This window comes from Cygnus olor, chromosome 3, assembly GCF_009769625.2.
Source record: "Cygnus olor isolate bCygOlo1 chromosome 3, bCygOlo1.pri.v2, whole genome shotgun sequence".
NCBI classification, from domain to species: domain Eukaryota; kingdom Metazoa; phylum Chordata; class Aves; order Anseriformes; family Anatidae; genus Cygnus; species Cygnus olor.
Window position 1 is genome coordinate 115,437,764 of NC_049171.1, and position 26,523 is coordinate 115,464,286.

The 26,523-nt window shown below is 37.8% G+C and overlaps 1 protein-coding gene across 8 annotated transcripts in view; it reads right to left on the minus strand.

Moving 5' to 3' along the window:
• PLCB1 (phospholipase C beta 1) overlaps nucleotides 1-26,523 on the minus strand; it is a 382,337-nt gene that overhangs the window by 94,012 nt on the left and 261,802 nt on the right. For all 8 annotated transcript variants that reach the window (XM_040551664.1, XM_040551663.1, XM_040551666.1 and 5 more), the window contains 6 exons: nucleotides 25,711-25,857; nucleotides 17,741-17,898; nucleotides 14,047-14,129; nucleotides 7,268-7,352; nucleotides 6,610-6,787; nucleotides 577-647 (listed from right to left, as the gene is read on the minus strand). In XM_040551664.1, coding sequence (XP_040407598.1) covers nucleotides 577-647; nucleotides 6,610-6,787; nucleotides 7,268-7,352; nucleotides 14,047-14,129; nucleotides 17,741-17,898; nucleotides 25,711-25,857 — 722 coding nt within the window. The remainder of the gene's footprint in view (nucleotides 1-576; nucleotides 648-6,609; nucleotides 6,788-7,267; nucleotides 7,353-14,046; nucleotides 14,130-17,740; nucleotides 17,899-25,710; nucleotides 25,858-26,523) is intronic.

A 26,523-nucleotide genomic window follows, 5' to 3' on the forward strand; every position in this document is an offset into this window, starting at 1 on the left:
GTGGCCATCAGGGGCCACAAACACCAAAGCCCAGTTTACTGTCAATCATGGTACCTTTCACTAATCCTGACTTAGTGAAATCAGTGCCTCACACTGGGAGCTTCACGTACTAATGAAGAAAATATGCTATAAAATTTAAATGTTTAATTAAACTGCTGTTGCATTCATTCTTTCAATGCGGCTTCTAGGGAAAGGTCTGTATTACCTGTGCAGATGGCATGGTGCTACACACACAGTGCTAAGCACACTTACCAGTACTATCAGACAAATAAAAAACATAGCTCCAAATTTTCAACATTCAGTTTTTCTTCCAACAGTGATAAATATACCACAAGCAGTTGTCTAACACATATCAGCTGTGGTGTTAAGTCTTATTCCTCCCTAAATTAAAAAATAAAATAAATAAATAAATCATACGTGCTTCCAAACTGAGTGACAACCAACTTCAGAAAGTTGGTGATTCCCAGTGTGCTGCCTTCCTTTCTCCACTAGATGGCAGTCTCACTCCTGGTAACACAAGCCAACCCATAACCGGCGGAATCTACCCATCACCATAAAACAAATCCATGCCCTTACCTCATCCATCGACGACTTTTTACAGTCATCATCATAGTCATCATCATCATCGCTCTCAATCTCTGCTTCTCCTGAAACGTTTTAAGCAGAAGTTAATTATTGGCTTAAGCAATAGCTATAATAAAAGGGACAAATTTGTAAAAAGATATGCAAATAGCACTGCTTAGAAGATGTACATGTGCTTTTTGTGCAGCACAATTCAAACACACTGTCTTGAGGGATATGCCCATCCTCATCACTGGTAAGTTGTTATTACCTAACTAAACAAAATCTCTTGCTTTGCAGCTGCTGGACACTTAGTATTGGAAATCACAAGGCAGGTATCAGCGCTAAGAAAAGAGCATCGTGGTGTGTATAGTGTGCAGAGTGTGTAGGTATAGTACTACAAAATACTCCGAAGAGATGTTCCCATGCTTGGGTCACAGCTCTGGGGTTTGGGATTTCTATGTCACAGGATCCATGCAGGACCTTCAGTGAATGCTGTCACTCCCCTTGGGAAGCAGACACAACAGCATTCACAGGGTGAAAAAAAGTGTGTGAAAACTGATGGGATTCACGTGCTGTGGTAACAAGGGCTGCTCAGAGAAATACATCTGCTTTGAAGATAACACAGTGCATGTTCTCAGGTAGCATAGCTGGCAGGAATTGGCACACAATTCCCTTCACTGAGACTACTTTGGTGTGTCTTAGTGCTTGGGCTCATAGCTCAAATGTGCCGGCTGAGGGCAGTGCAAATCAAATAATGTGACAAAGATGCATAAAGCTCATCCCTCCCCTGAAAACGTACTGATGGAGTAAATAGAACCAAATAAAACATTTTAAGCCTTGCTCCCAATTGCAGCGTACTTAACAAATTCCAATGGGCAAGACACAGATTCTTTATTGTTAATTACTGAATATCCCTCCCCTCTCAATGCTTTGATATGGTTGAGCTAGAAATCAATCCATCTTTCTCTTTAGTAACTCCTCCTTTGTGTTTGGCTATCAAAATATATACCATGCATCTTTAGAAGACTCTGGAAAAGCAGGTTTAACTTATACTGCAGTCACCTATCCACAACAGATTGACAACCGTCCTTAAAGGTTTTATTCCACAAACCTTTAATCTCTCTTCAGTGGTGGCAATTCTATTTTGGCAGCCCAAAAATATAACCACTGTGCAACATTCCCAAACTCTCCAGAGAATGGTAATTCACTTTCAGTTCCTTCTGTCCACGTAAGGTCGAATCCAAAGCCCACTGAATCTGGAAACTCCTCTTTGTTCCAAGAGGCCTTGAATCATGCCCTGTGGGCCCTTTCTGAACATGTACAGCACATATGATTTAAGTAATGAGTGTGCCTTTCACAACCAAATGATGACTACCCAGGCTGCACTTCCTTCCAGATGCAGATGTTGAAATGTCATGCTTTTATTCACGAACGCATTTCTTCCTGAACATTTCATTGAAGAAAATAACATGATTGCTCAACAGGCTCAAGGGATGGCTCAGGGAACTTCAATGCGCTGCAAAGAGCCAGCCGTGCTCTCACAAGATTTGCAGTGACAGTCTTGGGACCAGAAGCTCTTGATTTATCTGGACAGGCAAATAACACTTCTCATTGTCTACAAAAAGGGGGACGTGGGTAGACTTCAGCCAGCTTCCACTGCCAAGATACCAGGTGGATGATAGCTTGCTTTTGCTATAAGTGTCCAAGGAGGGAAGTATGCAACACAAAATTCATTTATTTAAAAATATTTAACAGGAAAACTCCCAAGATCAGATCTCATTTGGGCCCGTCACTACAGGAAGGACATCAAGGTGCTGGAACGTGTCCAGAAAAGGGCAACGAAGCTGGTGGGGGGTCTGGAGAACAAGTCTTATGAGGAGCAGCTGAGGGAGCTGGGGTTGTTTAGCTTGGAGAAGAGGAGGCTCAGAGGTGACCTCATCGCTCTCTATAGGTACCTTAAAGGAGGCTGTAGAGAGGTAGGGGTTGGTCTATTCTCCCACGTGCCTGGTGGCAGGACGAGGGGGAATGGGCTAAAGTTGTGCCAGGGGAGGTTTAGGTTGAATTAGGAAAAACTTCTTTACTGAAAGGGTTGTTAGGCATTGGAATGGGCTGCCCAGGGAAGTGGTTGAGTCACCATCCCTGGAGGTATTTAAACGATGTTTAGAAGTAGAGCTTAGTGATATGGTTTAGTGGAGGTCTTGTTAGTGTTAGGTCAGAGGTTGGACTCGGTGATCTTGGAGGTCTCTTCCAACCTAATGATGATTCTGAGATTCGGTGATTATCAAGTCCCGCATCAGACTGCAAATCCAGAACACATAATACACAGGACTGCAAACACAGAATAACAATTCTTAAGAATTTTTGAGACTACGACTACATCTGCATTGCCTTTCACTCAGCAGCATGGTTCTATGCTCAGACCCCAACTTCTTTTGCTGTTACACTGCTGGGACCTGACATCAGAGCAAGCCTTGGCCAGACCAAGGAGATGTCTATGCTATGGATGCCCCTGTGCCCACCTTCCCACAGTGCTGGTGGGATCAGCCCAATGCCACCACTCCTGGCCCTCCTGGGAGTGTACAGATGTGGTATATCATAAAGGCACATGGTTTGTACATGCAGCTGTGCTGTGTGGAGCATGTGTAAGAGGGACAACTAGCTGTAATGGCATTACTACTATTATTTGCATTTAGATGGGACTACAAACCCAGGACAAGACAGGACGTCACTGTACTGTTATACAAATACAGGGAAAACAGAGACCTCCTGCTCCAAAAGCTTGCTTTCCAAGTATGAGACAAAAGCTGAGGGATTAAGAATTTGCTTCAAAATTTAAATACTCTTCAGTTAGCGAGCTTTGGCTACTTTCAGTACAGGCCTAATTTTGGTATGACGTATGGCCTCACCCAGCAGAACTGCAGTGTAATCTAAATATATATGGCTTCTTTGAAAATCTCACTTATTTGCTCGTGTCAGTTGTGCTAAAACTGCTAGGTCTAAGATTCTTCTTTAACAAAATGAGAATCTCACAAATGTTATCTCAGAAATTCTTTTTCTGCTTTGCCAGCATTGCTTCTTTATCCCAAGCTGTTGGATATAAGTTTTTTACACTTACAGGTATTATACCCTACTGAAGTTAGTTTTTACATCAGTTCCATGAAAAACTTGCAAGCCATTCTGAAAAGCTATTGCTTCAGAACTGTTTTTTAATTATTGCTACCATATCACCATCACCTAGCTTTCATGTGGTATGTTTTATAAACATATCACAAGAATGGTTTATTTGGGTTTAATTAAATCTGACTTCAAGCAGTGTAAGACACAGAGCAGCCTGCTATCAACTGACGTACAGATCTCCGTATTTTTTGCTCTGCTGTGAAAAAGATCATTTAAAATCTCAGGAAGGCTAGATCAGCACAACTTTCTCCTGTAGATCAGCAGTAATTCTGACAGGTTCTATACAATACGAGTTATTTGAATAATATGCCCAACTTGCTAAGTGTAAAGATTATATTAAGGTTGAAGAATTGAAACACTTCATGTTAAGAAAAGTTAAGAATTAGGCTTCTTTTAGCAAGTCTTTAATTGCATTATTCTTCTCACACTGCATAAAGAAATTGGTACTGGGTATAGAGGAGCATAATGTCTGCAGTGCCTTACAAGTTGCCAATACCGAGATGCCTATAAGGAACGAGGCAGTGCAAAGATGGGCGTCATGATGACTGCTGAGCACTGCCCTGTAGAACCAGGCTCTACTCTGGGTCTTGCCACAGTAGTCATAAAATGCCGAATAATTTTTTAAAAATGTTCACAGAAAGCTGGCATCTGATTTACAGAAATGCTCAGTGGTCACAGATGGAGCTGCAGCTGAAATCTCTGGAGCTGTGCTCTGAATACTTAAAAATTCAGCATACTCTTTAAAAAAATCCTGGATGTTCCTTGTCAGTTGCCCCCAAACTGTTCTTAAACCCTCTCAGACTCTGTTGTTCCCAGATTAATTGGATTAATACTATTTCACTCCCCACAGGTATTGTTCAGATAAATTCACTGTTGTTTGTCGAGTGTTTATATGCAGCATGGATATCCCTAACGAAATTCACTGTGAGGTGAAGATGCTAGATCTGGGATCAAGAATTGAATGACAAAGAGCAAAAAAATATTGACTAACTGTCATTTTCCAAAAGAGGCATAGGTTCTAAAGGAGAAACAATGGCAAGGATTACAAGTAATGTATTTTGGCAGTCACAGATGAAGCAAGTGACCACATTATTTTGCCATCTCAGTTCTAGCATTTTCTAAACTATATTCATCTTCAAAATCTACAGTTTACAGAAATTGCTACATAGGCAATACAGATATAATATTCACAGTTAATGTTTAAAATTGCATACGCTTTTATGGGACTTATTCCCCTGCCTTGCCTCATCATTGATACAGATGATGTCATTGATTCGTCATTCACATGATGTCATAATTCACAGCCCAAGTCTTTTCCTACAAAAACGCATGGAGGGGTTCCTGAAGTACAACAAAGCTGTTATGCTCAATGAAGATCAGACAGAGGAAAAAAAAAACGTAAAGCAGAAGTCATGCAGTATGTTGTTCATTTCTCACTATATTTCAATTTTTGGAAAGGAGGAGGTTGGCATATTCTCACTTATTTTTCTGTTGCTTGTGTTTGTCTAAAGCAAATCATGAAAACAGTATTAAAATCATTCCTGACACCAGGATGAATCTTCTTTTGAAATCCAAGCCCTACACCAAAGCATGGCCTTTTAAAAATTTATTAACACACTTGCTGAAAACTCTTTCTTTCTTTGTTTCTAATAGGATAAACAATGTTATCCACAAATTCAGTATGATTTTTTATTTTTTTTTAGTTCAGCTTGAGGCAAACTGCCAGCATGAAAATTTTCAGCTCAATTAATCAGACTTTAGAAAAAATTACAAACAACTGGAAAAAAAATAATGGCAAATGGCAATGAACTTACATTCCAGCAGAGATTTCAATCTACACTGTAAGCATTCCACTAATAGGGTATAAATATCTATCTATGCTTTCAGCAATTCAAAATTTCAGTCTTAAGAGGAAGAAGAAATTCTGGTCCAGGGAACAGACACTTGGTTGGGAATCAGAATACATACATTTTGCTGCTTGTCCTGATGCTGATCTACTCCCATGGTTTAAAGTAAATACCTAGTTATCTCTTTCTCTGCACTTTTCTTTTTCTGTTCTAGTTAGGCATTAAGCTCTTCAGGGTAAAGGATGTATCTTACTATATTTTTGCGTAAAATACCCACAGTGGTCCCCTGCAGATCCTATAGGCATTAATAGTATATATGCATTAAATTAAAATAACTTTTCAAATTCATTTCTGATTTTAAAAGTTATGCTGATAATGAACAAATTAAATGATATACACTTTTTTCCATTGGCTACACTTCTAACAATTGCTCTTGGTAACAAATATTTGTAATTTTTTTTTTTTTTGCCTGTTTCCATCTCTGGAACAGAAGAACATTTTAGAGCACTTTGCATAGATTTCTGTAACATGTTCCCAACTACTGCAAAACCCTGCCTGGCGAACAGATATTCTATCCAAGGTACCCTAAATCTTAGACATTACAGAACCACTGCAGTTCCCCTGTGCAATAGGTTAAATGTAGCAAGGCTCTGAAAGGACACCAAATGATATGCACATCTCAGAAGCAACAAAAAAAGAAAACATTTATATTTGATGTTGGGCTTAGGCACGCAACATAGGCAGACAACAGTGGGTGAGTTGGCTGCTTGCTCTATTTCCTAAACAGTGCAGACAAATGTTAGTACACATCGCTGATCTTTAGGTCACTCCATAAGTGATTCCTCAGCCTCAAGCTTTCTCAGGCTCCTGGAGCAATGACACTTAGTGTTGTTTCCTGCTGAGTAAAACCTACACTGGTGTACCTTTACCTTGCTAGAGCAATGTAAATAGCTTGAAAAACACAGCTGTAATTAAGCATTTGTGTTTTAGTGAGAAGTATATTTGTAGATTCAATTCATACCTGCTCCTGGGGAGGAAGGTTCAAACATACTAGATGTATCACTGCATGTGTTGGAAGCTTGCTCTGAGAGCTTCTTTTTTGCACTTCCATCTGCAGACTTATGGGACTTCTTTTTATTCTTCACTAGAATTTTGTACATTAAATCCATAGGGCTTGGAAGAGGAACCCCAGGCTCAAGCTTGAAGAAAAGGAAGAGAAATTTGTTACAACAACAGAAGAAACAAGCTTATGGCAATTTCTTAGGGCCCACATGGTGAAAGATAATTTTGTAAGCACTATGAGCCCTGTTAAAGTGAAGCGTATCTTGCAAAAGAGGCAACCTCGATGTTAAATGAAACAGGGCTACTGAGAGCGCTTATGGAAAATACCTTATGAAATGTCTACAGTAATAACTGCAATAAATATTAGTTCAAATACGAAAGCATACGTTATAAAATGGCAGCTATAAGAATCAATTGCATTTAAAGGATTACAATTCACTGTAATGGAACAATCTCTTCAACAGAAACTATATGCTTAAATCACCACAGCACACGTCATTTAACCCCCCTCCTTTAGATTATGTTTTGGAAGGCCATATATAAAGAATGACACAGGATTGAAACACTTAAATAAAAACACAGATATCTGTGATTTGATAAATACCAAACCATATTACCGGATATTTTTCCAATGGATCCATAAGCAGTGCATCTCCAAATATTAATCTGCAGTACTCTGCCATTTTTGCCTGTTGTTTAGGGCTAAAGGGTGGAAAAGAAATAAATAAATGAGTCCGACTAATGCTACAGACTGAAAGCTACAGTAATGGAATATCTAATATCCCTAAACCAGATATAATTTCCTGATCCAATCACTGTGAATTGTTCACAGAGGCATAGATATATCATGCAATTATTCCAATTCCTCTGATAGAGCTTATCAAAAGGATGACACATGAAGTCAGTAGTCACTTGAATAATAGTGAAACTGAACTTTTAACACTTAGTTGTATTTTCCCATGCGCCTAGTAGAAAACAAAAATGAGGATGTCAGTTGTTACCTGGAAATAACTGTTGCATGAAGTTGCCTCTTTCAGGCAAAATTTTTATTCAAAGTTTAAGTATTTTCCCGGTGTTACTTTATACACATGCCAGGCATTCTTCTTGCACCACCTATTCTCATTCGGATTTCTTTCTCTTATTTGTCATACCTAACCTAAGGCATCATAGCCCAAACAGTTACACAGCCTCCTCTGCAGGTGCCTCTGTTAAACTTCCCAAACTGTCGGTACCTGCCACCTCCCCAGTGTGTCTACAGGGTACAACCATACAGAATAATGAGCAGAAGATGTTACTTGGGTTTCAAAAGCAGCAAAAATGCATCAATCAAAGGCGCTGGTAGAGACGCAGCTAGTTTACTGCAGATTTCATTCTAGCAGCCCACTTTCCCACTCTTTTTGTGTTAGCCCACGTGAGATGAGTGCTCTGGGTGCAGTGGCTGTGCAGCGTGACAGACCGTCCAGCTAGAGCCCTGCTTGCAGCTGTGCCGCAGCTCTGCACTGCTCTCCACCACTGGTCCAGCCGCAGATCTCACGGGTGAGGCTGGCACTAGCAGTTTGCACTGCTCTCGCCAGCTCCACCAGAAGCATTCCTCCTGCTGGATCCCCATTGGCAGAAGTCACAGTGTAGATGTAATTGGTACTACTGCTAAGATGTATTATGCCACTTTGGAGAATTTCTGTAATAAGTGCTGGTGTAACTGCATTTTCAATTAAATACTGCATGCATGTAATGCATATATAACTAGGACCAATATACCAGGTGGAGCTGCTCGATGATTAGATTACTGTTTGGGTCACTGGTCAGATTCCTTATTTATGTATTTTGTTTTTGAATTATATACAGAGTCAAATTTTACCATCGTAAATTACTTCAGTGGTTTTCATGACATCCTCCAGAAATAAACTGAACCTCAGCAAATTCTACTTATAATCAATTTTCCCAAAGTGCAACTCCAGAATGAAATAATTGCTGCATACCATAGTGATGGGAATTTTAAGACTGAAAATAGGTTACATTGCTTAAAAATATCACTCAAATCATCTGAAAATGTAGCTCAGTGCTACAGTCACTCTCTTTCTGATTTTAGACAACTGTGTGTTTTTGTTATACATGTCCATTTAATAAAATCTGCAACACTCAAGGCTTAGGTTTATTTGAAATTTTCCATTTTCGATACTCTGTTGAGAAGTTTCAATGAAAGAACAGGTTTATTTTGCTTAATATAACCTCCTCAAATACTATTAATTATGATCTGCATATCATGAAAGATACACAAATGGTATAAGCAGTTATGTTACCATGGAGCTATTTTTCATGACAAAGTAGAGCTGGGTATATATGAAAAAAGGCGTGCTCATTTTTCTCTCGCAAACTAGGAGTACAGCAACTTCTATGCCTATTTTGTCATTAGCCACCAACTGAGCACTTGGCACTGGAGCTCTTCCTGGGTTCAGCAGGGCCAAACCAGAGCTGAGATGAAGGCTGGGTGACGTTTGAATCAGAAAATATAATTTCCCCAAGATCAGCATTCTGGACGTCCCTTGAAGCAGATTCAGGGTGAAACGGTCATTAGCTCAGTCATTTACAAAACATATTGAGAGTAGGTTTTAAATTATTCCACCAAGCTATACAAGCGCTGCATGCAGTTTAAATCACTACAGGATTTCATCGATGCTTTCTTTTACCTGCAGCCAATTCTGCAAAAAAGCTAAGAGCCACTTTTAGCTGAGGATGGAAAATTAAGATGAACACAGGCAAGGCAGTGAAACTAAGAACCCATGAGGGAGAAGGTGATGGGAAGAACAGATCAGGCAATTACTGTGTGTTAGCTATTACTAACTGCAAGCTACCAAGGAAAATAAAGGCACCTCGCTCTGCTCTAGTAAGAAAGCAGACTGGGTATTTGCTACACATCTTGCCTACAAGAAGTCATTAAAAGGAAGTTTATTTCAATCTTCTTCACCAGTGTTTTTTGAATAGGCCTATGCTCTGAGGACCCAGAAAGTTCAAGGGACATTTCCTTGAATCACAGGAGCACAATTACTGAAGTCCTTGTAATTAGATGTGAGATGCGACATCAGCATTTTTAAACGGGCACACCAACTCCAAAAAAGAACTCTTGATAAGAAATAGAAAAAGCACACAAAACCTTAAATCTAATAAATTTCATACTGTCACCACAGCTAGAACAAATTCTTCTGATCTTCCATGTTTAATTACATGTTTACCTCAAAGAGCACACTGAGGACTTTTATTTATGCATAAGAGAAACATTTAAAGCAGCATATTTTGGTTTAGCACATAAATTCCTAATCATCACTTTGCAGAGGCAAAAAGGAGGAAAAAAAATTATGCAGAAAACCTAACAGTTTTTAAAACTATCAAAAAATCTTGCAATACTGGAGGCCAAAGAACAAACATTTTTCATTACAAATTAATTTTCATTGTGAACTGCACCATATGCACAGTTATTTTAAAAGCTCCTAAGAAAGGAGCTGAGTAATTTATGAGATAAAAATTATTCAAAAGTATCAGCATTTAAATGAGTGGTATTTTTTGCATGTTCCCCACAAATACATATTGTTTCAAGAGAGATCATTATAAATGGTATATATAGATTATGTATTACTTTTACAGTACTATAAAAGTTGGAGTATAAGTTTCCTTTTACTTTCCCTTCTTTTCAAGCAACCAACTAAATACCAACTTTTCTACAACAACGTGTTTCCTCATTTGTGTTGTTAAGAAACAAAAAAAAAAACAGTGTTTTCTGACAGAAAAAATGTCCACACCTATTGCTATTGGAAATTCTCTTGGCATTCACTTAGCTTAATGAAAAAGGATTGTCTCAAAACAGCTGACTTGATCTGCTTTATTTTTTTCACTGTGTGGATATGGACAGGTATCACACGGAGCAATTATGTATGCCCCCAGAATATGCCAGGGCAAAGGAAGATAAAACGGGAACATGATACCTGGAGATATGGAAATACAGAGAATCTGAAGAAATGTTTTCATTAACATTATTGCATTGCTTGTATTTTGTTTTACTGTGTTTGTACTGGGCCTATTATGAAGGTCAATCACAGAGGCTCTCTAGCACTACTGCGCAACTACTGCTCCTAACATTGTATTATTATCCCTTCTGCAGAGATAGTTACTCTGTATAAGACAAATAAAGACAGATTCTCCCCAGAAGAGACTAAAATAATTTAAAGTGTAGGAAGAAAAAGTGATAAAAATCCTTTTAATATTTGAAGTAACAATTCCAGCAAGAAATCAGCAGTATGAATAACTGTAATTAAATTTAATCTTGGAAGCAATCTTATATGGATACTGTTCAAGGATCACTTAACCTTTTTGCTATGTCATCAGTGCATTTCTAATTATAGAGTGTCTGCTTTCAGATTTGCAGATAGCTTATCTTCTTGTAAGCCCAATTTTAAACATCAAGGTCTTCTTGAGGTCTTTTAAGAATTTTCAGGATAGTTTTCATTTTTTGATAGAAGCACATCTTTTCTTAGCATTGTCTTTTTTCAGTGTGCACATTTAGACATCAATAAAAATGATGGTATATATAATATTTTATATATTCCAAAATCTATATGCCTACCTCTTTTTCTAATTTTTTATTGCATATAAATAAGCATGAATGAATATATGACACAGTGGAGTTACAGTAAAGGAAATGACATTTCTTCACGTTATAAAAGACATTTGAGAGGATTCTTTACAGGAAATACAAAAAAAGAAATTAAAATGGCACTACATGCCAACAAACAAATGATTTATTCCTTACATGGACAAAAAGTGGTAAAAAATATTCTCATGAACAAAAAACAGAAGGAAGAAAAACTGTATTTTAAGTCCACTGGTGATTAACATTGTCATATCTATATTGGTGATGTATAACTTACAACCTCTGATAATTGCAATGTCTAAAAGTCACGCATACAAAACACTGAGTTAAACTGTATTTCTGCTTAAACCAATGTCAGTATTTCAACTGCTTTGTATTGGACCAGCATTTCACCCATGAATACTGACTCTCGTAACTTGAAAATCAGCAGAAAAATTTGAGTCACCCCGAAGTGGGAATGGATGTCATTAGGATTTGTTTGATAGCAGTTCTATGAAAACACTTACCATTGTTTGTTAATAACTCACAAACCTAGTTTTACGATCTAGGAGAAAAACAACATTCCAAGTAAATGAAAAGACAAACGGAGTATTCCATGGAATTAGGTGAAGGTTTCTTTGAGTGGCATGACTAATTGCAGATTTCTCTAGCAACTAGTGAAGAAATGAAGGGATAATTGTAGCAGTCAGTAAAATAACTAGAAATTATTTTCAGCCAAAGCAAAATTAGAACTCATACACACTAAGCCTGATAGTTTACTGCAGCAAAAAATCATAAATAGCAAAAAGCCTTACAAAGAGAAAATATTTGATATTGCGTCCCTAGACTTGCTTTGCTAAAAACTTATATCATAGGAACACATGAAAAAAAGCCATCTAATAATACAATGAGGGATAATTCATTATTCCATGACTGGAGTTTTCTGAAGAGAAAGGTACAGTGGCTTCTGTGGGAGAAAACTGTAAAGATGGGAATAACGCAGCCGTAACTCTGGTCCATCTTTGACTTGTTCCTGCAGTATCACAACACCTTTAACTTTGACAAAGTTTCATCTTACAGTTTTAAAGCCCCTTACATACATAACTTCTTTCTGACAGAAGTTTAATTTATGCAACCATTTACTATTTTTCTTTCTTGAAATAGAGCAGACCACCCTGGAATATTTGAAGATTTAAGTCTTATTGACTTTGCAGGAAGAAAAATGTAAGTGTTCTGTTTAAGATAAATCTGATGTTGCCTATTCTCTGCCTTACAGTAACACAGTGAATTTATATTTTAAAAATCGAGAAGAATGAATACGAAATATAATGCATTGAAGAATGATGGTTGAGACCTTTTCTAAAGACCAGAGGTTGTATTTGGAAGTGCTGTGAGTTAAAAGCTACAGCCGTAGGTGAATATAAGCAAGTTGAAAGTGATATAACTTACACCAAAAAGAAAGGAGTGAGGGGACCGATTAGAGAAAGAAATTAAATACAGCATCTGTGTTATCTTTCAGAGTAGAACAGAACCAACTAAGCAGGATTTAACAGTTAGTTAGCTGTTTTAACCATAGCCATGTGTCCTTTAAACGTGCACATAGCAAACATACTCATCCACTAAAGGTAATGTAAACTTATTCTATAAGGCATAGAGGTAGTGTGGGTCAGCTCTCAGATTTTAAAGTTTTCTACCTACATCATTTTTTTATCAGTATTGCCACATCTGTTCTTAAAACATTCTCACATAGCTTCTTCTACCAGTTCCTTCCCTTATGATGAGAATGTTCTTTCTAAAACAATGGAAGAGCAGTTAGCCCTCACCCTTTTTCCTTTTAGAGAAGAAAAAGTTCTGACATCTTTTCTGACTTGTATTAAATCACTCATAACATTCCCAAAGATTACTTTTTATTTTAAATGAAAAAAAAAAGTTTCTTAAACCAAATTGGCCACAGAAGCATTGCAAATGTTTTCATAGCAGAAAACAAAAGCAGAAAAGGCAACTGAAGTTAAGGCACATGCTGTGTGTCAATCTCACCCCATTTTGAACCATGTGATCTCTCTATACTCAAAACCAAGCAAAAGATTATGTCAAACTTAAAAAAGAAAAAAAAAAATACGATAGTAATAAGATCGATAACTGGGACAAATTTAGAAGCTTTTTCACTTTGTTTTCTTTTCTTACACAGGAAAACAAGCATTCTTTGCAATTAAAACAAACAAACAAAAAAAAACAGAAAACAGCTTAGGAAATTTTTTTGTTTGTTTTTGTTTTGTTTTGGCAGAAACTGAACAGTTCCTGGACTTCCATGTAAGCTATTTTGCAATCCTAGCTAGTATATGGTTCTGGCCTCTACTTCTAACACATGAGAAACAGACCAATTCTATGCATAGAAGAGATGCACTTCACTTTTTTTTATTATTATTTTTTTTATAGTCCCGAACAAGGTCATTAAGCAGGTGAAATATTGCTTCTTTTTCTTTGCTGAAGTATCACTTCATTCCAGCAGAACATATCGAGACTGCAAAGTTAACAGAATTTGTCTCACAGTTATTCAAGCTTTTTCTTTCATACAAAAGTTTCTAATTCAGAAAAATTTTTAATAATATGCCCAATTCATTCTGATCATTTGGGGGTACATAAGCTGATGCAAGTTTTTGTTTTAGTAAGAGCTGTTGATTATATCAGATACTAAAACTGCCACAAATTCATACATAATCCTGTGCTTAGTTATAAAAATGTAAAACCTTACAGGGAAACAAAGTAATTACTTACGAATCCACATGATTTTCAAAGGAAAGGAGGATTGGAAAGGGCGATGTCTTAAATGCACACTCAGCAATTGCTTCTATTACTTCCTAAAGAATCAAAATGTATACAGTTAGAAATTTGTCTCTAAAGAAACAGCTTTTTTGTCTTTGAAGACAGAAAAGACCTAAAGAGTTCTGAAATAATATCCAAACCCCCTGAAAATCATACTCAGACCTTCTATTGTAACCTTTCCTGAAAGCTGTGCATATGCTTTTGTAGCAACTGAATTTTTCAACCTGATCTGTAATCAAATCTCCAAAATGTTTGATGAGTCTCCATTATTGCATTTCTCCAGAAATTACTTATGTCTGCCTAAATCAATAGTTTAAATGTTAAATTTCGTCTTTGCATGGAGTTGTTCCATGCCTGAAGCTATGTCTTTCATGAATTATTTTGCATAATAATAAACATACTCTGACAAACTTGCATCTTCTAAACATCATCTGCACAAACATGCATCTGTAAAATCCTTTAGTTACTCTGACTCGCAAGTTTTTTTGTTTTATTTTGTTTTGATGAGAGAAACACCCTTAAGTCAAAGAAGAGAAGAGAAGAGAAGAGAAATTATTTAGTTGTAACAGTTGGCTGTGTAGTAATCATCAAACAGGGCTCAGAAACGGAAACTTCCATAGAAGTGTCTGTTTGGTTTTGATGGAAAATGGCAACTGTAAATACAGTAGAGGAATCATTTGATAACACTAATTTTAGTAGGGTGCACAATACAGCGAAGCACTCAGTGTTAGCAATTATTCATGTTTTCCTATTGGAGATCTTTTTTTCAAGAGAACGTATCAAGCACTGACGACTTTACTATCTTTGCTGTCAACCTCTGGAGTTTAAAAGACCTCATAATCTTTTTCTGTCCCAAATCGTAATGATGACTAAAATTAAAAGGTTTATTTACTTTGAACAAGCTCTCTGAGGGGATTCATTTTATTCACTTTCTGTACTTTAAAATGCTCAATTCAGAAGTGTAACAGTAAGAAATGCACTTTGTAACTCAAAAGCTGGGTTTCTGGTATGTTCCTTCTAATATTTTCTGAAAAACCCAGGGCTGGAAGTAACACACAAGCCACCTCAAGATCTTCTGATATGAGCTAGAGTACATACAGAATTTACAGTCTTCATACAAGTAAAAAAATACACAGCTAAGGCACAGATAGTCATAGCTTCCCTTACAATATGAGAAACTTTTTCTAACAGGTCTAACAGCTGATGAATGACTATATTTAATAAAATGCAGTCACCCAATATTTAAATGCCTCACATATCACTAACCATTCATGTGCTTCAACTAAGCATTGAGAGAAAGCAGAAAGGCAAAGAATTTACTGTAAGAGTAGTAAATGGTGCAGAAGTCTGGATCACTGCAAGTGGGAAGCTGCAGTTTCACATCAGCGATTCTCCCATGGGGAAAGTCACTCCATGATGGAGTCATTCCTACCACATGCTTTCTTTCCAACACCAGTAACTCACTGAGTGCTGGTGCCACATTACATCAGTAATAATGTGGGATTCTCAAGAACATCTAAGGCAATTTTACCATTACAAGGGCACAGCAGGGCTGAGAACAGGGTTACAATACCAAGCCCTCTCACCTAGATGCTTTCCACCCACATCATGGGTGTTGGCTTGATCTCCACCCACTTGCACCCTACCTCCTTGCTTATGGAGCTTGAGATGAGCAGCAGTGCAGAGATCAGTCCTGAGGCCTTTCTTGCTCCTACACACTACCCTAGCTGTGGACTAAATCCATAAAGTTATTTTCAACTGCATTCTCAGTTGCAAAAAGGGACAGAATTCAGAATGGGTGGAGAAGATTAGCCTGAAAGAGTAAAACCAGGGTGACATTGATGAAATCTGGGGGTAAAAAATTCAGATATTGGTTCAATAGAGTAAGAGGCATGCTGGTGATTCAGTCGTGCAGTGCCTTCAATGTAAATGCAAATTCTCGATGGTCAGAAAAGAACAACATGTTAAATTCCACATTTTACTTCAGCTGCAGAATGACTCACCTGAAACAGGTCTCCAAGGTATACATAAGTACATATGCACAGATTCCTGGTTGTGGCATGAAAAATACCCCATAAGATCATACCCTTGCAGCAGCTCACAGACTGCAGCTGAGAAAAACTTCGCAGATTTCTATGTCATGAAGCCCGTAAAAAGCAAACAAACAGGAAAAAAAATAAATCCAACACTAAAACCCCAAAACAAAGCCCCAGAAACATAAGAATGGGTAGTACATATTGCTTCTGTACCCACACTTCTGAAAGAGGCAGTGAAAACTGACAGACTGAACAGAAGCATTGTGTGCTGTGGTCACACCAAACACATGAACCAACAAATAATTCAGCACTGAAGACCCAGTGATCACTCTGAATTGATTCACACACTTCTGACACATTATTTCGCTATCATTTTGCTCCTCCTAAGTCAAGCAGCACTCTTTGAGTGTTCAAAAGAAAACCAGCAGTCAATACATTTTTACAGTTTCTATGTGGAGAAAAAATGTGTCCTACAGTGACAGATGAAATATCCCTGAATTGGTTTAAAACACCTTCCAATATTACCTCTATGATTCTCATTCTTGCTAATGCTCTTTTTAAGAATTAGATTAATTTTGTTTTAAATTCCTGCTCATGGCCAAAGGAGTTGAGAGCTATCTTCCTTAATTAAAGGACTTCCAGCAATCAAACTCTATGCATATAAACATAAATGGTTTTCATCAGATTCATGGCAAAGTTAATAACAAAAGTGTAAGAAGGTTGTGTTTTACATTTTCCTGTGATTAACTCAATCAGTGGAGAGTTAGAGAAAGCAAATTGACAAAAAGCAAGGGGATGCTCTGGTGTGAGTGAAATTTGGTGTTTTGTCTGTGTAGTAGTATTGTTATTTTTTTCTTCAAGGAAGGCATTATAAGAAAAAAAAACATCAACTCATGCTTCAGTGTGGGAGACATGCCTCAAATTTTAACTGGTAGAAAATCCACATCTATCACCTGTAATACAAGCAAATTCAGAAACGGACATTTTTGCACATCTTCTTGCACAGGGAAGTCTAGAAATATATTTTCAGGGCAAGTTAGTGTCTCAGATAACCAAGAATTATTTCTTCAGACTTCAAAAATGATATCTTGATGTATCATTACAGGCTGTGCTAACTACCAATATTGAAACTATAGAAAAACACCTCCATCCCATTCCTCTAACATGTCAGATCAAAAACATCTTTGACAATAACAAGGTAACAATTTAACGTTATTGCTAGGGTAGAGCATCTGCCTTTTATTATGGAAAAGGGAAATGGAAGATGACATTCAGAAATACAGATGATAGGTTTAGGGTTTGAATGCCATTAGTAACCCCTCACATCCTCCAAAGCTACTTACTTTTCTTTTTCATCCTCTAGTGCTTCAGATCTGATCCCAAGTATCAGGGATATATGTAATCACCAAGAACCTCTTCCTCTGCGAGGTTCGAATACCGCAACTTTTCCAGTGATTCCCCATATTCTCTGAAGTCTCCTCTTAAAACTTCTTTTTACTCCTACGTTTTTCCTCCCTTCCACCTTTGCAGGAATGAATTTGTCATGCATTTTATGTGAAAGAAATCACCCTGGCTAAAGCCAACCATGACAGCATGCTGTGTTGCTGTACCTTGAAGGATATTTCAGTTGTCATAGTGAAACCGTGTGTAATGACCGGCTCTTCTTCAGCTGTTCGTCCTTTCCAGCAGTCCAGCTCCACACAGCGGCAGCCTGACAAAAGCACTTGCCGATACATCTCCACCGATGAGTTACCAGCCAGCTGTCCAGCTGAGACAACATAACGAGAACGTGAAAAAAGAGAAGTCATTTCGGGCCTCAGGAATAAATACAAATAATCTAATAATAATCAGAGTTAGCAGCATCTTTTACCCTTGGCCGACAGGAATACCACTCAAAGGCATACAAAAAGCATAACAACTTAATGGAAATGACTTAGGCAGAGTTAATGTCATGGTTTGTATTCTGCCATAAGTTAAACTGCTGTGAGTGAAGAGAAACAACCGAATCGAAGCAAATACAAAAACTTCTGTTAGACAGAATTGACATAAAATAAAATAACGTATTAGTTCTAAAAGACTTCGTTACCCTTTGACAAGCAAAGTGAAATTCAGAGGCAACTCAGGACAGCAAGAGTACATTTTCTAATAACGTGCAGTGTTTAGTGCAAGATAAAACCAACCTCCTGCACAGTCACTAATAGTGCCATTACTAGGTCTCAAATCTATATTTAACTCTCTAATAGCTACATTCAATTGGTCAGTAAAATTTCCTGATGTGATACTCCACTATGCAGAAAGAAACTTAATTAGACTACCAACTTCCAACAATGACATAATATAAATCAAAAAATAAACACGGAAAACTCAGTTCTTCCCAAACTCAGGAAGTATTAAAACCCAAACAAATCCAGATGTTGCATTCAGGGAAGGATATCCAGCCAGGGTGTTTTCATCCGCTTCAGCAGGTTTGGTTCCAGTCACATGGATACAAATTTCTTGTAGCAGAGAGGCAGAGATAATGGAAGAGTGGCTTAGTGCTTGTTTTAGATGAGAAGAAAATGGATGTAGATTCCTGCTTTCTAGCAGACTTGCCAAGAAGGTCTTTATGGATTTCTTGAAGGGCATTCACTTGCTTTTTAAGGAGGCAGTGAGTTCATTTACGCTAAAGATTCTTCATTGACAGGAGTTGCATAAAACACTTCATCCAGACTGGCATATAATATAGCACAGATTAATCCTTGCTTTATTCTCTTCAGGTTTTATGTTGGAAACTGTATGTTTTGGTTTGCTTCACCGAGTAGCATTGTCTGCTTTCTCTGTGTTTTTACCTTCTGCTATGGACTGTAACAGAATAACTTTTCTATTGGAAAATTCCTGTTTATCATGCATGTCTTATGCATGAACTGGATCATAAATACTCAAATGCATTAACATTATTCCTACTGAAATCTGTAAGGTTTCTCAGCACCTGCTGGAACTGACGGGAAACACGTGTAAATAACATAGCTTGGCCACTGCTGGAAGGTTCTGAAAATCCAAATGGAGTCAGCAAAGCGACAATGTGCCTCTTATTTTACTTCACTTTTTGTGTGTGCGTGTGCTTCTCCTCTGATTAAGGCAGGTTATCTTTGTTCACTCAGTAACCTTTTTGGTGCAATCCCAGTATCTGGGGTAAGCAGAGGCTCTTTTTCTTTGCAGGACTCAAATGAGCATGAGCATGGATCAGGGTACAACAGCACACATTTCTGTGTACTCATCCCTAAGCATCTGCTTATGAAAACTTGGCAGTCATTATATGGGTCCTCTGAGCTCTGCTGCCTGAAAAACTGCATTCACTTTGAACTCTATTTTCATGTTCTCCACCTTTTCCCTCAAAGCATATTGAATTTTGATTAACAAACTATTTTATGATTAACAAATTCTGCTATACCTCCTGAGAGACTACTGGCTGTTATTATTGCTAAGTGTTTTGGACTACAAGATCCATAACCTTCCAAAGTGCTTAAGTAAATCATGACATGCATTGCTTGTCATGTAACACTTTCCCACACTACCTTATTAATAAAGCTCGGTCCTTTTGGAAGGATTTCTGCTCAGAGTAAGAGGATAGTTAACCGCCAAAACATTCAGTCATCAGAAAGAATCCCAGTCAGAGTGAAAAATGCTAGCAAAGGTTTTAATAGTTTCAATAGTTTTTATTTTTTTTCTAAAACATGTATTATTAGAAATCCTTGCTCAAATGTTTTTGTATGTCTATTATTTATAAACTTCTGCCATGTGAGTCTCTATCTGTATCCATTCCAAAATGTGCTAACAGAGACGCTAAAGGGAATACTTGCAGAATTACATTTTTAATATCCTGAATACAGATGAAAATTTTAATACTGGCAATTAAAAGCATTATGTATCCCCTTCTATAATACACATAGCATCTACAGTAGTGCCACAATATTTTTATTACCTTATGGTATATTGGATAAGGAGAAACAAATTCTGACAAAAAATAGCTTTTAAAAATGTATTGGGCCAGCCCATACCTGACATGTAACAGGACACTAAGGTCAATGAGCCTGTGCTCATTTATGCATGCTGAGAATATGAGCCATGTTTTCCCATATAGAGTATTTCCAAACTTCTATAGCTTTAAGTGACTCGTTGCTCAGCAAGTGCACTCTTGTTGGGTTCATTTAGCACTGTTTTTACAAATGCAAGATATTTGCAATATTACATGGACTTAAAATTTGATTATGATTTTAAGACACGTATCCTCCCCAAACGGGGGAATATTTAAATCCAGGTGTTTGTAGTCACTTGACTTCTTCATTACTATAGAAATAGAAGCTCTTCCTGCCACCTCACCCACCTACGGCACCATGTTCTCCCAGCACGACGTGCCTGCATACTGCCTTTGCCCTGCACACGTGTGATGCCAGACCTCATCTCTTCTGGGAAGTCCCAGAAAAGCAGACAGCGCTCTGGAACATATGTCGTAGTTTTCAACACGCAAACTCAGAGCCCTGTACTACTAGGAGTCTGGCTCTGGACTCTAGCAGTAGCAGAAGGTGCTGGCGTCAGTATTTTTAGACACCATACATTTATCTGAATTTATTCTCCTTTTAAGGTATTTTGCCACAAACAGGACAGTTGAATTAGACCCCACAATGGTGTGATGCATGCTGCTGCTGCTGCTTGTATGTTAGTCAAAACAAGGCTCTTGCCCTATATCTTGTTATTTTTAATGCTTTCTCAGATCTGATCAATCTAATAATCTCAGATCTGATCAAACTTTCTTTTTAACCTTTATGTTGACCTTTGTTGCTACTGGAAGCAAGCTCCCTCTAGAAATGTTGGTGTCAGCTGCTGATTTGGAATATAATAATTAGTTCTGCCTTAAGGATACAATCTAATTGATTTTTTTCCCTCCTTTTTACATGGTTTCCACTCACTTTAAAAAGTAGAAACCCTCTCACTTGGAGTACGGCTTCTAAAAGAGGGAACTGGCATGGGTGGGCATGTACCCCTTTGGACAATAAAAAGGTAAACTGATGTTCAAGAGCACATATATGAACATTCAGCTGTAAAAATTGGAGCAATCATTGAAAAACTTGACAGAGCTGGAGATCCAAGGCATTTTTAATTAGAGGTCTGCTTAACTGAGTACTCACCTTCTCAGAAAAGCCAACTGTCTCGGAGGAAGATGGAAGAGAGTGTCGGGCAGATAGGAATCACCAACCTACAGAAGCTGCTGAACATGTGCCTGCAACAGCAGACAGCTGTATATATCTGTACACTGATAGCCCATTTAATCTTAACCTCAGCTAATCTGACTCCAGATGGTGACACATCATAAGTAAAACCATCAGGCTGTCCATTTAAGGTACAAAAATAATCTTCATTACTACAATGTCTACTTATTCAAACTTTAAGTAGCTTTTTCTGCCCCATCTTTGAACCGGGGAATGGGTCAACAGGGTCCATCCCTTCTCCTGACCGGAACTCCTCCCCAGCTCACCCTTCTTCTGAGGAGAGGCAATGTCCTCTGCACAAGTGCACAGGAATTTATTTTCAGAGCAGGGTACCAAACTGGGGTCTTGCAAAGTTACACCTAAGACCTTCCACACAGATCATCTTCTACCTTCTGAAGTGACAACAGCTTTCCTTCCACTAATTTCTTTCTTTTTCAATGGCTAAATTTATTTCAACACTGTAACTGTGGAAGCTGCTTCCACAGTTGCACTGAGTAGGCCTCAGCAAGCACATAGTGGTCTGTAGCTTCCTTCCTTTGAGGCAAAATGATCACATTCAAATTCAATTCACTTCTGGAAATTCAGCCCCATTCCCTGACGTTACACAAGTTTTTATGATATTCTGATGGGGAATCATGAAAAGTAGAAACAGCTGGATGGTAAAAAAACAAAAACAAAAACAAAACAAACAAACAAACAAAATCAAAAACAACAACAAAAAAACAACCACTATGCTCCTTCTTACCCCTTTTAGCCCTTGTGCTAAGATAAATTGTGACCCCAGTGTCAGGAAAATCCTCATTTATCTACCTCAGATGATTGCTGGACAGAATTTACTGATGCTGGTGGTGGGAGGGTATCTACAGCTCCTCCTCAGCGCTGCATGAGCTCCTTGAGCTTTCCTGCCCTCTAGTTCATCAGGAAGGATGTGGTGGGGCTGGAAGACAGCAGAGACTTGGGTCTTGTCAGCCGATCCCCTGAGCTCAGCACAGCTTGAGAAGCATGAGGCAGGCAGCCAAAACTGCTCCTGCTCTTGTGACAAGCTCATGCTCAGAGCAGGCATCACCCAGCATTCCTTCCTTTCCGTATGGTGTTGTCATCTTGGAGACTGGAAATACTGTTTTGGAGGCTTTGAAGGTGAGGAAGGTGAAGGAAGTGTTGATTGCAGATAATAAGCAACAGCTATGACTGAGGAATCACTGGGAACAGAAAAGCTCGAGGATGGTATAGGAAAGGCCATAGCAGCAATAAAGGACAAGAACATGCCCCTCATGGGATTTTTTTTTATAGAGACCACTGAAAGTACAGGACTGTAAGCAGGGAAGCAGATGCTGGGGGCAAGTGGGATAGTCCCATTCTGGCTACATACTCCAGACTGATAGCTCTGCAACCTATTGCTAATATTATTTTTCCTTTTATCCAAAACCAAAATGTGTTAAAGACTTGTGATTTTCTTATTTAGCGTGTCACGTATACAACAGCGAGTTGCAAAGCCATCAAAGTGTGCAATGCTGATAATGATATATAATCATAATTTGTCTTTGACTTTGGGTGCTGCTAAAAGAAATGTTGCAAAGTCACTCCCCACTGTGACAACAGCAGTAACCTGAAGCAAGACCAGTGAGAAACCAGAAGAAAAGCAGGGTTGTACATTAAGGGTTCAAAGAAGTAAATAAAAAATAAATAAACATGACACCAGTGACAGACAGGAAATAAAAGTTTCCAAAAGTTGGCATTACTTTAAACTAGCCTAGGCTCAATGTAAATCACTTCTTTCTTGATGGGGTTTTTACCTTTGTTCTTAAAAGTTACATTTCCCTAAGAAAGCAGTAACACTTCTAAATAAATAATCAAGACTTGATGTACTGCCAAGGGTTTCTACTAAAGGCTAGGAAAATGATCAGGGTAATTAAAAATAAATTCAGAGTGTGCACGTTTCTTTTTATGTTATAATGCTGTTTCTTTGTGGATGGTTTTTCTGGGTTTAAAAAACTAACAAAGCTAGAAATAATTCGTAGGGCATTAAGCACAGTAATAATAAAGTAATACTAGACTGAATGCTTTTCTTATTTTTCCTAATAGTTATTACATGAGTAGTTTCCATTTCACAGCTCCAGTAAGGGCAGAGGTGTTACTGAAGCTTCCCTTCCAAAGCCGTGAGCACTTCAGCAGACCCTTTGAAATCTTCTTGGCAAAAAGAATAGTTTGTGACCATTAATTTCATAGATTTCAGCTGAATTAAGTCTTTGTTGGAAGAGTGCAAATGGTAATGTGATTGTTGTATCTGGTCTAGCCTCAAAGCAAAATCTAAGGCTGTCAGTTTTTGTAATACATGGATAAAAATCACATAATTAATCCCACTGTCAGCCAGCTGCCACATGCTTACTGAACAAATAAACCCACTAAAAGTCAAGGGCACATGTTTTGTGCCTCTAAATGTGAAAATACGTGCTCTTAAATTAATTTTGAAAGAGTTTCAAACTTAGTTTGCCATATTCCCTGAGTTTACTCTGATTTACTTCTCTCCAATTTTCTAAGCCATGAATTTTATGTTAAATTAAGTCTGAGGATCATATTTCGAAATGTAGTTTCTGCAATTCTTTAGAAATGCAGGTGAAGAAATCTGCAGATGCAATCTTAGATGATTTGAAGACGTTCACATACAAGTCAAATTGAATTTGGACAGTTTCATCAAGGCAAATGTTCTTTCTGCTAAAATAATTAAGTATTTTATGTTATCTATGCTGCGATTAAAAATTTAGAATAGGTTGGACAAATCATGAATTTCTATCCTTAATTCTTTGGGTTTTTTTGGCTTCTGTGCTTCTAGACCTTTAGAACATGACTCTGCCTTGATCAGCCCTGAGAAAAATCTGTGATACGGTACTGGCTATAAATTCATGCTGGTAGAAGGAAAGGCAGTGTTTTATCTCTTTAGACCAAATTTAAACTGCACCACCTGCCCTCCCTTTGGGCCTATTCTTCCCACATTTGGACAGCTTTACTGTTTCCTTCCAGAAACTCTGTATAAGGCTGCAGCATTTGGCTTAAGTGGGTCCTAATCCTCACTGATAGAACAAAGTCCATACCGGACACAAGGCCTGCAAAGTACTGTAATTAAAAATTATTTTTGCTTTGGAATATCTGCACTCTTCCAAAGAACATAAATTTCTGCATATTAGAATCATAATTTAAAAGCGGCCATGCTGACTTTCATTTTTTTTTTAATTTAGAGAAACAAAATAGCTGTCAAACCAAATACTTATATGACAAGTTTTTGCACAAAACACATTTCACAGCCAAGATATAAACCTCTGAAAAATGGGTGTCTACTGGAAACAATGACAGTTCGTTCATATGAAAGCAATTACCACACGGTTTGTATAAACTGGGCATCACCACTGTGTGCTTTTGTTTACGTTATTGCCTATTGGCATCCAGCAGGACTCACTCAGTGGAGGCAAGTCTGTTAACTTAGTAACATAAAAAAGCCACTGTTATACATGAGCCATGTTTTGGGCAGACATTGTAGCATTACTTTTTTTTTTTCCACATAATGTTAAAACATTAGCAAACATGACAAGACAAAGCAAACATCAAATCAGAAAAGAGAATTCCTGGTGCATATCTGCTTGTCAAAAACATTTTCTTTCTTTCTTTTTTTTTTTTTTAAGGAATGTTAAAGCACTGTCGACTTTGGTGTTCAAATAATACAGTTTTGAGACTCATTAACTGAAGTTAACAGGATCTTTTGAATGCTCAGATTTTTAAAAACATGACAGCACATAAACTTTTAGGTCAGACATTAGAAATATTGTTAAAAAACAGATTTCCATTCCTTGCAGATATGAACGGACCATCAGAAAGCCATGTTGGCACTTCTCCATTCTTTGAATCAAAGCAAATTTCACTGAACACAAAAAAAAATCAAATTTAATGTTTATGGGCAAATTTATTAGCTATAGAGATGTTTCCATATTCTACTTTGCATACTTGTTTGACTAGCCTGGGTTGCTGTTGAAAGTACTTTCTACTCCCCAGAAAAGGACCTGTTCTTGGAATCCTATCTAAGTCGAGGGAAATTTCCAGGGATTTCATTGAGCTTCATCAGAGTTTATCCAAACAACACAACTGCTGCTCACCTGTTAATGAAGGTATATTCAATGTATGAACTGGAGTAGATAGGAAAACAGTTAAAAGTGCTACCCTTGCTTCCCTGAAGACTAAGCACTGTCATCATTTACTGCTACTGCTTTTGTTGTATTTTACGGTAGCAGCACGAATATGCTATGAATTCTTGTAAGAGAAAAAATCAGATCTCCCCAGCACTGTACCTGTGAGGTAGGTGTTGTGTGAGGAATTGATGAAATAGTGTGACAGTGGTTGAGACATATCTTCATTTAAATCCAGTTTCTCAGGTGGAACAACGCCATTTTCTTCTCCACTCAGATATCGCATAAATCCATCCACTGATATCTGTCCTGAGAGAAACACAGATCCACGGAAAGCACCCATTACTTTCAAGTATAGATTTTACAACATACAGATGCTATGGTCAAAAAATACTCTTATACAATGGTATATGTGACAGATCATATAATCATCAGACTGGCCTTCATCTAGTTATTATTTTTTTTTTATTACTATTACCTCATTTTCAGCCATATAAGTTGCATATAATACACATCTCTTTACCTGTACCAAAGAGTAATCCTGTCATAACCAGGGTCTATAGACAATCAAAGGCACAGGGGAATCAGAGTTACAGATGGCTAAAGAAACAGAGAAAATAAACCACAGCATATCAAGGAGGGGGTTCTTCCAAGGACAAAAGAAAGTATCCTTGCTGGAAGAAACCAAGAAAACAACAAACAGAACCACTCAAAGAAACAGGTTAACTTCAATCTCTTTTGAATATGATTCCACGTGTGTTATATGAACACACCTAAACTGCAAAGCAAAGCTAACCAAATGAACCACTTTTTAAGGGGGAACTAAGCTTTGTTCCTTAATTCTTATATTTGTCTTCCAATTCTTATCTCACTAGAGTGCCAGCATAAATGATCATTTCATATGCCGCTGGCAAATTAGAAAGCTGAGTCCTATCCTCAGCCTAAATACCACCATTGATCTCAGTGGAGCTGTGC